Below are 14,237 nucleotides of genomic sequence, written 5' to 3' on the forward strand. Positions count from 1 at the left end.
AAACTAACCACGCAGACATTTGCCATTGAGTTGTTATGATCATGATATGACATTTCGCTTGCTATTGCACATGCTATGCTACTAGCACTACGTTGATCGAATAAACTCAATTTTCTTATTTCACTTCAGTTTCATTAAACATTATCTCACCGTTTGTGACACGAGGTATGGACTTTGTCACCTTCACTAATTTGTTCGTCGGATTCGGAGTATTTCAGTTGTGCGGAATCGACACATTTGAGATAGGCTGTTGCGATTATCTGGGTGCGTGACATAGTTCCCCTATACACGATGCATCAGGGATGGTGCGAGTTCAGATTTTCATTGTGCCGCTCTAAAATATGATGGTGTCACCACGACTACGTCCAAAATCTGGATTGAACTCGTTGGAATCATTATATCAGATCTGATGTCGCTTTTATTGGGCTGCAAAAGCCTCTCAATCCACCTGGAGAGAGTCTTCGGAGCCGAGGATCAATGTTGCACAACGGAAAATGAAGTTCATGGAATTTTAGAGTCATTTTAAAACCAAGGAATTTTATTACAGATGTTGACATGACGGGAGCTTGATTTCATTCCACTGAAATGCTCACGAGGTACAACCAATGTTCCGCCTAAGCTGCGAGCGTGCGCGGTGGCGCACTGTTGACAAAGTCGCCGCGCACAGAAAAATATGTGCCGCACACAAGAAAGCCGAAGAGATGACCATTTTTTAGTCGTTACGCACTATTTTCCAAGGGACCGCGCAGTGAGTTGGTGAGTGCGCGCAGACTCGTGAAAATTAGACGAAACATTGGGTACAACCTACCATAGTTCGTTTGCTAACGCCCATTTCTGATTTATAGAGATTCGTATACCGAACGCGAACGTGAAAGGAAAGGAAAGGACGTAGTTTATTTTTGTCCTTGGTGTTTTTGCGGCATATACACCGACTAGTGAACCGAACAATGGGGAATATTTATATTATTAGGTACAGGTATAGGATAGTTGGGAATTAGTAAACTTCTATACCCAAATCTAAGAACACATCAAAATTTTGACAGAGATTACGGGATGTCAGTTATCTTTGATCATGAATTTACATTCACAATGTGTCTGGACTCTGGAGCATTATGCTTCATCTCTTGATTACCGTTATGGTCGGGCTATGTCGCATTTGATATAATATCTATTAGCCATATACAGGCCTATACGTTCGAAAAGTTGACTAATTCAGCGCAGTTACACGGCGCCACTAATGGTTCATTTTTGAACTCATGCTAATTTAAGTATTACCGTGGCAATTATCGGCACCTTATTTCCGTCGAAAATGGAAAATCAGCCAGAGAAAAAATATATAAAAGCAGCGTCAAGTTCAAAATTACAGTCAACTTCATATAAGTAGCGAATGACTGGTTCGTTATGTAGTGTCGTTGCGAGGTTTCACAGCACGGCCTTAACTGATTGCAAGCTATAGCTGTATAATCACGAATCATAGCAGCTAAGAAATTCCGCCTCGTGAAGTGTACCAATCCTATAACTGCCAATTATATTGTTACAGGTGTAGCAGCTCAGTCCACTGAGATACGTGATAAAACCCAGCAAATGTATGCCTTGGTCTGAGGGTCTTGACGTGAACGTTGTGTATAGCGTGGCTTTGTGAATACGGTTATTAGAGTTTTCGGGATACGATGATACTTCGTAACTAAGCACATTTATAACAGGAATTCAATACGATATATGAAGGAACGATTGGTATTGGTATTACTATTTAATCTATATAGTCATACCACATCGCCATGAAAGAAAGGTACAAGAGCTGAGAACACGTCATAGCCGAAGATAAGTCCAGTCCGATGTCTGTCTGTTGACGGCGGGGATGTTAGTATTGTGCAAAGTGACTGTGCTTTTGCAGCCTTGACTAACATGATCGTCGTCTTCTGGTTGATGTTTGGAGATCCCACGGACTGTACAGTACATAGAACATAGTCCCTTATCTTTGACGTGGAAATTGTGTATATTATACACCTTGCGCAACACATACATACAGCTTTCAGTAGTAATGTGATTTTGTGACGAAAACGTGATATAGCACGACTTAAATCAAAGGTATAGATAGATAGAGGATTAATCAACTGCTAGATTTCGCTTGGGAACAATTTTTCCTGCATGTAATAGACTCATGCTAATAATTGCATTTGCAAGGAACAATATTTTCCGTGGCGTTGAGTCACCTCCTACTCAACGCTTCAGTAAGAACACGCCTACAGCGATTTAAACTGATTGGAATCCCGAATACGAACGTCACGTGTAATTATTCAAAGCAGCAGGTAATTCATGTAGCCATAGCCATCCTTCGGCGAAGTAATTATATTGAGAAACGCAAAGTCAGTGCCCAGATGTTGCATATGGACACGCAGCGCAGACAAAATGTGGTATACCGTTACAATGACGATGCCATATCTCAGTCTCGTACGGCGGAATACTCAAGGTACTTATTCGATACTAATTTGTCCGCGCGCTATATCTGAAACTTTTTCATCTCTGCGGAGCAAACGTGCAATTATCTCAAGTTGCGACGCCATCTCGGCGTCAAAATGGAATCACGGAAATGTACCACTCAAGTGTAATTGAGCGCAATTAACCAGTTACAAGGCAAGCGCATGCTGAGCAATGAATCCTCCATATTAACGTCGTATGAAAGTGTGGGCGTTAGACCATGTAGTTTATTCTTGTAGTTTATTCTTGTAAGTGTGCAGTGATTGGTCTGAAAATGGATGAATCACACTTAATCGAGTGAATTCATTACTCCGGCACGCGTCTGTGGCAAGGGATAATCTGAAAATACCCGCGATCGTTTCCTTTTCTTTTGTTCAACATCGAAATACATAATGAGAAAGGTGGAGGGGAAAAATATGGTGTTTCGATATGCTGCATAATAATTCAATTCATACACGTTCCGTCGACTTCAGTTCTGGGCTTTCATATGTCGATTTGCTACTAAGCCATTTTGAGTGGTTTCGGGAACAACAATTCGGCAGGAATGACTGCAAGAAATTAAAACGCGAAAATCTATCCATGAAAATGAAAAAAAATATTAATGCAAAAAAAGTATTCATAACACCGTGCTGCGTTTGAAAATTAATTTTCAAAGACCAAAGATGTTTTAACTGTTTTTGGAACAATTTTTTGCGCTGAATTCAAAAAAATACAACCATTTTTTTTCAATCAGGTCAAGTTTTTTCTTCATGACGTATTCAATTATATGGTAGCTTTTGGTCATTATTGTATGCACAAAGAAACTAATTTTTGTGGTAGCTTAATTGGTCATGCATGTTGTCAATTTTCGCAAGACGGTATTTTTATTTGAATTCACGGTTTTTGCAATGATAGCCGTTTTAAATAATACTAACACATAATAACACAAATAATCATAATTTTGTTCAATAGCGCTCAACCCAACAGAAGAAGGTGGAAGGTAATATGTTACACTATAGATACGTAAACAATACAAAATACAAATGATCTATGCTGACAAAAAATGTCGCTTCAAAGATTCTCTTCCATGTTTGGAGTTATGTGCGGATCTCTCTTTAAGCACCAACGGCAATCTGCAAACATGTTTACGTCCGGGTATCCTTGATACATTTCTTCCATCTGGCGAAGGTCTTGGCGGAATCCAGGGATATCTAGAACTTCTAGATACCCCTGACGGAATCTCTCTCCTTGTTCTTCGCTGCAATGAAAGTTTTCAAGCAGGTCTTTGTCATGTGCTTCGTAATCGGGGCTTCTATGCTTTCCAGGAAAGTTTAAATTACTACTCGAAAAGCTGTCCATGGTATATTTTCTACTGCACCCATGTGTGCAGTGAAACCTTTGTCTTTGATCAGTTCACAGATATGTGGCCTATCAAAGAATCCTCTGTTCGTAGCTTCACTTCAGAGATACGGGTTATCTTTATCAAGTGTCCAGGTATAGTTTTTTTATGGGGCCAAGCTTAATGTGGAGAGGTGGCAAAATAATATTTTGGGGATCAACTAAGTAAGCAAATTTGACATTTTCAAAACCAGGTGTAACACCTGCAGCCGTCGAGTTCCACAGACACAAAAAATGGATGTTTGGTGTAACCAGCTGTGACCCTGTGAAGAAGTATCGAAATAAGTTTTAAGACACCAAATATTTTCTATTTGTGTTGGCTATACTGAAGAGGCTTCAAACGAAATTTCATGTCTTCGTAGCATTCAGTGAGCTTCACTGAATGTCCATTGTCCAATTGTTCAACAGCAACAGAACCATTATATAATTATGTAGCAATACTGCCTTCAAACTCTTCAGAGGTGAGTCCAAAAACAATCGCCGATCTGTAGACTGCCCAAAGCTGACATTAATCCTGAAAAATCTTTACGGTGTACTATGGGGAATGGTCTTCGTCATAATTGCAATATTTTCTACACTTTTAATCAAAACTTCATTGCGAAATCTGTTTTATGACGTCACAAATCTTAATCGCATGACGCTAAAATCTGCAGTTTGCGAAAATTCAAATGCAATTTGCCACAAAATTAGACCTGATTGAAGAAATCGGATAACAGTTTTGGATTCAGCATCAAAAAGTACATCCATAACCATAATAACCATCCATAATTTAGTAACCTCAAAATTAACGCAGCACAGAGTAATTGTTCAAAAGTGGTGAAAGCGACTCGAACATGCGCCTTGGCAGACATACGAAACTGTAATACTGTTATGCGACACGCCCAATTGCTGATTGCACACTGCTGAATCATAAATATTCTCTATTTTGATATTTTGCGTAGCATTATTCCGAACTATAGACTCAAGACTCTGAAATTTCTGTTATTTCTGTTTATTGACAGCAGTATTCGCACTTGACTAACATATAAGGTTTGTGTTTGGGGAGGGATATTCCTTTAGAATCCGATTTGTAACTATATAAGACCTTCAGCTGACTCCGCTGACCACTTGTTCCCTATGACATTAGTACTATTCACAAACGAGCTAAGAAGATATACCGATGTATCTATGAAAGTATATGTGTGGAATATACTACAGAGCAGCTACATCAGTAATCAGAATGCAATTGCTCTGCACTGTGCCACGTTGACCGTCGCAACCACGAAATTCATACTATCAGCGTAACAATAGAATTCGATTGATACCGGTAATTGTGATCAGCTTTGTTCATCGTGAATTACATCATTACTAATAGGTGAGGCGTTGCTTGGCTTGTCTCTGTCGCACCTCTCGTTTAGCCCACTTCCTGAACGATAAACATGCGTATTGCGTAATTTTGAGTGTAAAAATGTTCAGTAGTCCTAGTCATTCATTTGCGCATCATCGGACCAGTAACTCACTGAGGGTTCTCACTATATTTTTCACCAATCCTTTCTACAGTTGAGGCACTGCCTCACTTGCCTGAACTGACCGCACGTCCACGGTGCTTTTTGTCTCAAACCGCTTAGGAATAATGATTAATAAGTTTTCATGCAGTAGGCTTAGATGCCAGTATTTCTTGATTTCGGTCGAAATCAGCGCTTCAATTTCCCAAATAGCCTAGGTAAGAATGGATATGGGATTTCCATAGCATTTGTTCCTTGCCGACCACATTCATGTCGTCATGATTTTGCATTTTGGCGGTATATAAGAGTTGCATATGGGTCTTTCCAACTCGTAAGAAACGGAAGAGAAGCACGCAAGTTTTAATTTCAGCGCTTCGTTTTGCCCGTAACAAACCGATACCAGACCGGCACCGAGAATGACTCGTGGACGATGCGGGTTTTCAGTAGCAATGGTGTTTCGGTATAATTATAGGTAATCTTTTATAATGCCTCTCAATTTTTGCGAGGATAAGATTTCGCAATATAGACCTCACAGTCCCTTATATAGGCACGGTACCTTCCCTAACCTGTGAGAGATACTTTGCGTTTTTGACACACGTGGCTATTAACATTTGCAGTGCGACAGCTCAATTGCCATATTTATTGAAGGGTAGCGAATAGGATATGTATATTGTATATAGTATTGAATACTTATAATGATCAGTATCTTAGGCTTGTCGTATACATAATCGAGGCTCTCGCAGCTGTTACCAAGCAGACATTCAACAATAAAACTGTTTAGCTGGTTTAACTGGATTTTAAAACTGATTAGCCTACACATCGGCCATCTCATTGCCCATTTTTTCCCGAATTATATGAAAACTGCCAGAGTTATCTCGGTTTACAAAGCCGGAGATAGAACTAATGTTACCAATTACCGACCTATATCTGTCCTACCGTGTATTGGAATTGTGTTCGAAAAATTGCTCCTGTCCCGCCTAACTTCGTTCGTCACCAAGATGTCTATCATTTCTCCACGACAATTCGGCTTCCGCAAAAAGCATCAAACCTCGCATGCCCTGCTAACAGTGGCTTAGCAGTACTATGACATCTTGGAGAAACGAAGTGTGGGATGTAGCATTTTTCTTGATCTAAAAAAAGCGTTTGACTGCGTCGATCACAGTATTCTTCTCTCGAAATTGGCGCGCTACGGGTTCCGGGGTCTACAACTAGAGCTCATGAAAAAATACCTGACTGGGACATATCAAATGGTTTCGATATCCAACACTTTGTCCTCCCCCCACCTTGTTACCTGTGGTGTTCCGCAAGGTTCTGTTCTGTATTTCAAGACTATATACGGCGTATTACTATGTTTGAGTACGGATTTCACGTATTAAAAACCCGGAGATGTTGCAGTTCGTGTTTGGAAAGGCACTGAAAACTGGCGCTCCTATGAATTACGGACACGCATCAATTGGTATAAATCGCAAATTTTCATGGGAATTCAGAAGTGGAGCTAGACTCGTTGCTCGCGTATTCATCTCAATTTAGACAAGAAAAAAACCAATGGGCAGACATATCTATCAATTTCATGGTATTGTTTCTATATATTTTTTATAATTACATTTGAAGAGATTCGGCTATCCCTTACTAGCGTCCCCTTGCCGAGCGTTATTGTGGTAACCATGAGTTTCAGGTTTCACGAAATCGCAATTACTAACAGTGACTTTCTGCAGTTTCGATTATACTAAGGAAGTAACCGGCGTTCCGAACTTAGACTTCGTTCTCAAGAAAAGTCGAAACGAGTTTTTAGCTTTTCTTCCGATTGAATTTACCACATTAATATTGCTTCCATCAATCCAAGTTATAATTCTCACTAATTATGACTTGATGACCTAATGGTCGTATCGTATCGCTTGTCACCATTTCACCAGATTATTTTCTGTCATTTTGGAAATACATGCAGATAATCCTATAAGGTGCGCAGTCACGAAAAGTTTGAGAACCCTTATTGCTATATACGGTCATTGACATATGTTATAATATGGGCATAATCGCTACTGTTGAACGTTCTTTCTTCATTCTTGGCAAGCGACTAGTAAGGACAAACACTTTCTACCCGAGAATGTAGGAAAGTATCTGTCGTGGCACTACAACAAATTTTATTTATTTCCACCATAATACGTGATGTAACTACTGGAATTCTTCTAGGGCCAGATTTCGTTAAAAAAAGTTTTTCATGAGAAAATTTGTCAGTTTTTTTTAATTAAAAAAAGTTATTTCGGGCCGAACTACTTCGTAAGGATTGACAGTTCGAACCAGAAATGAAAATAAGTATTACAATTCTAACATTATGTGGGAAACACCCAATTTGCATTTGCATATGGTCAAAATTAAGCTTTTTAAGGTAAAAAAAGTGTTTAAATTTTGATTTTTCAGGTCAAAATCTTCCGTTTTTAGGTCAAAAAAATTGACCTAGGTATAACCTTCTTTAGAACTTAATACGCTATTTCATATCATTATTTGAAATACTGAAACGTTAGTAAGTAGAGCCACTGACGAGGTGCCGCAAGCTATGTATTTCTTTGATAGGGTGACGCAAAGTTGAAAATGTTTAATGCAGGGGTCCCAAACTCATATTTACTAGAGGGCGAATTTTCTAGTTTTGATGACACCGCGGGCCGCATCATTAACAATAGGGGTATAAAATGTATTTCCAAAAAGGCAAGTACGCCGTATTTGACCGGACGTTGTAGAATGACATTCCACCTACACCTACACCCGTGATAAAAATATGATCTATTGTGTAACAATTCACGCCCGGCACGAAAAAATCACAGTTTTATGTATTTGAATGAAATTGTATTTGCACTTGCTTTCGACGCGGGACTCAGAAAATGCTGTCGCGGGCGCGTGTTTGAGACACCATCCGCAGGGTTAGAGCGACCGTATTAGCATATTAGGCACACTTCAAAGATCATAGTTGACACTTGACAGTACGATCTCTTCACATTAACACGAAATGCATGGTATGAAGTTCTCAGAAAATCTATTATGGTCTAACACAGCGTATGTATTTACTGTCCATTTAATGTAACACGTACGTGTGCTGGTATTTAAAATAAAAAGTTAAAGCCTCGCCTAGGATATTGATCAATATGTCGTATAGCTTTCGTTCATGATGCCGCCCTAATTAGACTATCGCTTTATAACAATACTGCCTTCAAATGAATACAGCGACATCCATTGTTGATAAAGCGACATCTGCCAATGACCTTTGTCATGACAAATGGTTGAGTTAAGAATGCTTTCTCAAAGCTAATTAAATGCAACCGCGTTTTCTGTTGATTGTATTTGCTTTGATAACGTGACTCGGTCTGATTCATTTGCTCGACTGCTTTCAGTAAGAGGATCTAGTTTGGATGGGCAGTGGGTCTTCGTAAGCAGAGGCCGTGTTTTCGATGTGTGAGGTAGCGATTTAGAGCCAATGCCTGGAGTGTACATTTTACTGCCTGTGACAGTACTTGGAGTTAGGTTTAGTTAGGAATAAAAACGTAAATCCTAGGACTGCGCGTCGAAATTGTGTACGGTGGGTGATATGGTGAGAACAAATTACGTGCTCTAGTTGGAAGTATATAACATGCGTATGGCATATGGTGTTTGCAGAGGTCTTACTGCGAAGGAAAAGTCTCTCAAACGCTGCATGACAGCATTCTTTTTTTCGGAGAGAAGCCAATAGCTTCGAAAATATCAATGGCGAAGTCATTAGGTGAGTTAGGAAAGGGCATCTTCATTGCAAATGGTAATCTCATGTGGATTTCGTTTTAGCGAATGATCGATCGGAATCGAAGCAGCCATCCCGGTGCGATGATGATACGGGTCTAAATATTACTCGCGAGGTTTTGAGTAAGGCCGATGCACACGGTTTGAACAAGCCAACTTTGAAAGGCAGCCAACGTGTAAGAGTGGAGACCAAAGTTACGTACGCAAATCAGGCTTCTGGGGTCTCGAATGAGTTCTGCGAAAACGCAGAAGGTCCGCTCGCGATGAGTGTATGTACTGTGGTGGAAAATTGGGTCCCTCCTTTTGTTAGAGATGGGTGCTGTCAATGTGGACAACATAACACCCTTAACGAAAGATGGTCCGTGGATGAAGGAGATGGTGATAACAACAACAACAACAACCTCTGCGTGGCAAACTGTTCATCAATGGTGTCAGACGCTACTGTTGAAAGTACCATTGCGTTGGACGAAAGTTGCGACAGTCCGAGTTCGGATAGTGACACTAGCACGAGTGGCAGTAGCGCTAGTAGTGCTGAAGAGGATAGCAGTGATGAAACGATCGAGTACCGTGATCAGAATTCTGCTGGTGTCGAGAGTGAAACTGACAGTGAGTCTTCTGGTCGGTCATCAGAAACGGAGACTTCTGACAGTAGCAAGAGCACGACTTCTAGCAGCCGATCCGATTCCTCCATCGATGAGATACTAGAGGAAGCGATGGTGAAATGTAGTACAGATAACGAAGACAACCGATATCCCTTGGATGGAAAAACATCAAACGTACCCCGCCCTCATCTGGCAACTGACGCTGCTGGTTCCGAACCGCGAGGTTGCGCAAGAAAACTTACAAGAGAAGGTATTTCTGCGCTGGCCCGTGATGACTGTGATCTGTCCCAACGTGAAAGTATCGTTACAGGTGATCCGCGCACAGCTAGGAATGGGGAGTCTGTGGAACACGGTCTTCCGTTTGAACTCCACCCTAATCAGGATTACGACCATGTCGAATACTATCACATAATGCGACGCAAAGAACTGCTGTCGCGACCTGAACGCTGTATGGAGAAACACCCAGAGGTAAATGTGTAAGGGCGGGTCGAGGTAGTTCATCAGTGTGATGCACTGCACAGATGCACAACTGCGTCTAATCACCGTTATAAAAATCAGATATGAATTTCAATGACTTGTCGACCGGTACCGAGGTAAAAGCATGCCCATTGTTCAAGTTTCCTGAGCCACGACCAATGATGTATAAGTTCGCTTTATTCTATGTCAGTCGCTTCTTAGTGATATTTGCATTTACAAAAATCAACACAAGACTTCGATACAATGAAAAAATGGTGTCTAAACGACCTGGAGTAGTGTTTTAATCGGACACCCACCTTGGCCTAGCTAGAGCATGTAAAGAAGAGGCACGCACTCCGAATGAAAAGTAATGGAAAATTACATAAAATGGCAAGCAATGAAAATGAATGTGTATCGAAACTACTATGCATTTTTTACAGCTTTCCGAGGGCATGCGTAAAATCCTGGTAGAATGGCTGAAGAGAGTCGCCCATCACTATAAGCTGGGCTGTCAAAGTCTACATCTGTCGGTTAACATTTTGGACAGGTACCTGGAACGTGAAGAAGGTATATGCAGGCGAAACTACCAACTCGTTGGGGTAACAAGTTTGCTTTTAGCCACAAAGCAGGTGGGTATGAGAAAATCACTCTGATGATCTTAACATCAAGTTCCCAAAATATTTCAGATCGAAGTAGATATACCGACAGTTCACACTTGCGTCATGCTGTGCCGAAGCTTGTACACAAGAACGCATCTGCTGTCTGTTGAGCGGGGTATTTTGCGGAAACTTCGTTTCGAACTGAACGTGCCGACCTCGCATGACTTTCTGGAATACTACATCGTGCACGGAAATATCGCAGGCATTTCAGTGTTTCGGGACGAATCGGGTTGTGTCGCTTCTAATCAATATAGCAATGCGAAGGTTTTAAGGTAAGATGAAGGATAAATGCCCAGTTGTGCGAGAATTCACTTTCAATCTCGAATAAATATGAATATTGATATTTCCTGCTGGCAGATCGATTCCAATCGTACGTATTACCGTTTCGGCGCCAATGCGTATTCGCGAGGAAATGTAATTACATTCGTTCGGTTTGTTTGAATATGATACGGATTTACGAATGCCTTAATACCAGTTGATCGACTTGTATCTAATATATTCTAATAATATATCCAATAATGCCAATAATCTTGAGAGATAAATGAGCCGGATGATGGAACAGATGTGCTTCCTTTGAAGATTATATATGCAATATACATCGACATGAATGATGTCTTACACTGTGATTTATAACTGCATTCATTTCCCTTTATACCTGAAATCGCGGGAGTTCGCCAGTAGGACAATGTTAGTGGCTTCTAAATATTTTGAGGTCGTAAAGTGACGAATTGACAATGAGAACAGTACCACCATCCGCAGGAGAGAGTCCGACTAATCTGCTATGCCTGTATTGAAATAACACTGTAATACTCCGATGCCCAGCTGTAAGACATGAAGGGGTGCATATATATATTCGTGGATAGGACATTCGAAAGTATTATTTGGTGTGTATTCTCACATTTTCTCCTATTATTCGCCCTATTGTCCTCACTTGATATATTTCCATAGTTCCACAGCGCCCCCTATAATGATTCCGTTCTTTCAGCAAAGTACTATGCTTGGCGCGGGAACTTCTCGATATCGGCATCGCAGATTACAACTTCAGTCAATACCTGCCTTCCGTTGCGGCCGAGGCTTCCCTTTGCATCATACAGGATTTGCTGCAGCTAACGTATCTGTCCCGACAGTTGAAACCCGCAATTTCCAGGTAAGATTTTCATTGGTAGTCGAAGCCACCAGCGTTGGTACTCAAGTAGAAGTAGAAGTCGCGCCGTAACGTCCCATTCGATTACAAGTGGAAGTAAAATCTAGAAGGCACGTAAAAACTACTTCAAGTAGAAAATGAAGATCTGGAAAGTACTGGAATAAGTAGTTATTAACTCATTGTTCGCATACTCATAGCAGTGAACGCGGGTGGTGGCTATATACTTCTGTAATTGCGCGGTGCTTCGTTTTGACTAACACAGGGGTGACAAACATGCGACCCACGGGCCGCATCCGGCCCGCCAGACCATTTCATCCGGCTCGCGAAGCTATTTTGTGAAATGACTTTATTATCCAGTACATTTCTTACAAATGTTGAGATTTCTTGTACGAATTATTATCATCAAATAATCCCTAAAGATAGCAAATGTCGAGTATGTTCAATTGTTCATAGGTCACATTATGAGCATCCGACAGTGGTGTTGTGGTTTCACTGTAGTCGCCATCAGCAAGGAAGAGCCGTCATTCACGTCCAATTCCAAGTTTTACGGAAAATGGACCAAAAAGTAGTTATTCACAGCAGTGAAACCGCCATAGTGAGAAACCGGTGTTGGCAGGTTACATGGAAAATATAATTGTTACACGAAAATATAATTCAAATATCTGTGGACGCACTGCCAGTTTCGTTTATGACTTAACAGAACCTCTGCATACGGAGAAACCCGAATCGCAATATAATAGTAATGATCCAGCTTCAATATATCTCTCGTATTCCTCGTAACACATACACATGATGTAGAATTGTAGATCGTCCCCAAAGCTACTCTTTTCGCAGCTTGTATTACCGTATGTAACCAGTCATATTCTTAATTTTGCTGATTCCATTGTTCGCTAACAAAGGTGTTGCTAGAGTATAACCCTATCCGTTATAATGCAATATATTATTGTGTTTGCTTGATAATTGACTATTCAAGCAAAAAACAAGGGTATGGAATTTCAGTCATTTGAACGGTCCGTCCCGCGAGCAATCAGAAGGTTTGAATCCAGCCCGCGACGTAATTTGAGTTTGACACACCTGGACTAACATAACGACCAATCAAACTACAAATAGGTGCAAGTTTTGAAAATACATTCACAGTTACCGTGAAGCAGGGCTCTTTCGGTCAGGTTTCGTAACAATTTCACTCGCATAATCGATGTAAGCATAGCGTAAAACCACCGTCTACTTTTAAAAATCCAAAGTGCCAAAAAGTGTGTTTATGCCCAAAAAGATTGTTTAGTAGAAGTGGAAGTAGCCTAAAACAGGACCGCTTTGATACGAGTAGGCACAACCTACTTGAGTACTCGGACAGCCTTTGAATTTACAGTCATATGATCCATTGTAGATCAACCAGAGCTCGGGAGTTTACTCGCCGACCATACGGTCCTAATCGAAATGAAGATGCGATTCTAGAGCGGTCGAAGGCCGTTTCGAGCTGTTCAACCACACTTCGTGCTGTTGCTGGGGTAATGGTATTGTCGAAAATGCAAGCATCGATTGCTAACGTCGTGGAACCGTGTCCGTTGGGGTAGACACCGTCCCGACGCTTGTTGCCAGTTCCTAGGATTGTCGCCGCCCCAATTAGGTAGGAACCTGATAATGTAATTCGATTCAATCCTGTCAGGTTTTAGATGCTCAAGTTAAATATATATAGGTTCCGTTATTTCGCTCTTTAGTGTGACGCTGTGTATACAGGGTGTTGGGACGTTTTATTTTCATTTGCTCGATCGGCTAATTTTCATATGCGTCGTCTATTTTTGTACATGTCTCGGAAATAATATATTTTGAGTTGCTATTTTTGTCTTGAGCGCGGCCTAGATCTCTGTCATTCAACATGACTGACAGCGAATAGTCCGTGCGCATCAATCGAGTTGACATGTTTGAAATCATGTTGATTGTCAGTGTTCACCATATTTTTCATGTTTTGTGTCGAATAAATTTGTTCATGTACAGTACGGTTGGTGGGTGGTTTGGTCGGATAAAGAACCTGAATGCGCAACACCGGGGTGTAGGGACTGGTCAATTGGTCATGTAAAGTAGTTTGGAGCATATACTGTTATAATAAAGTCATCCGGTGAAATGGTGGCCTCTCGAAATCAAATGAAAATGTGGAAGCGAACCGAATCAATAAAGCTATTTTAGAGCTGTGTACTTTCCAGTAATGTCAAGTGTTCAACGACGCTGGACTGCTCTGACTGAGCTATGGAAAAGTGTCATCTATAACCCTACAAGAACT

General features: G+C 40.9%; 1 protein-coding gene across 1 annotated transcript; it reads left to right on the forward strand.

Annotated features, from left to right (window-relative positions):
- Positions 1-8,702: 8,702 nt before the first annotated feature.
- Positions 8,703-13,956, forward strand: LOC145439166 (uncharacterized). Its single transcript, XM_080316653.1, has 8 exons — positions 8,703-8,919; positions 8,985-9,087; positions 9,147-9,953; positions 10,014-10,171; positions 10,600-10,788; positions 10,846-11,090; positions 11,804-11,965; positions 13,347-13,956. Exons 1-8 carry the CDS (start codon positions 8,917-8,919, stop codon positions 13,531-13,533), a joined length of 1,854 nt encoding a protein of 617 aa, XP_080172779.1. The 5' UTR covers positions 8,703-8,916; the 3' UTR covers positions 13,534-13,956.
- Positions 13,957-14,237: the final 281 nt, after the last annotated feature.

Source organism: Botryllus schlosseri, chromosome 5 (assembly GCF_051294905.1).
Source record: "Botryllus schlosseri isolate E-star chromosome 5, Bs_hap1, whole genome shotgun sequence".
Lineage (NCBI taxonomy): Eukaryota > Metazoa > Chordata > Ascidiacea > Stolidobranchia > Styelidae > Botryllus > Botryllus schlosseri.

What these genes read in the sequence shown, in the direction of transcription:
- LOC145439166 (XM_080316653.1), top strand. An exon ending in AAGAAAACTTACAAGAGAAG is followed by an intron (nt 9,954 to 10,013) that starts GTATTTCTGCGC and finishes GTATCGTTACAG; the next exon opens with GTGATCCGCGCACAGCTAGG. An exon ending in TTGAAACCCGCAATTTCCAG is followed by an intron (nt 11,966 to 13,346) that starts GTAAGATTTTCA and finishes GATCCATTGTAG; the next exon opens with ATCAACCAGAGCTCGGGAGT.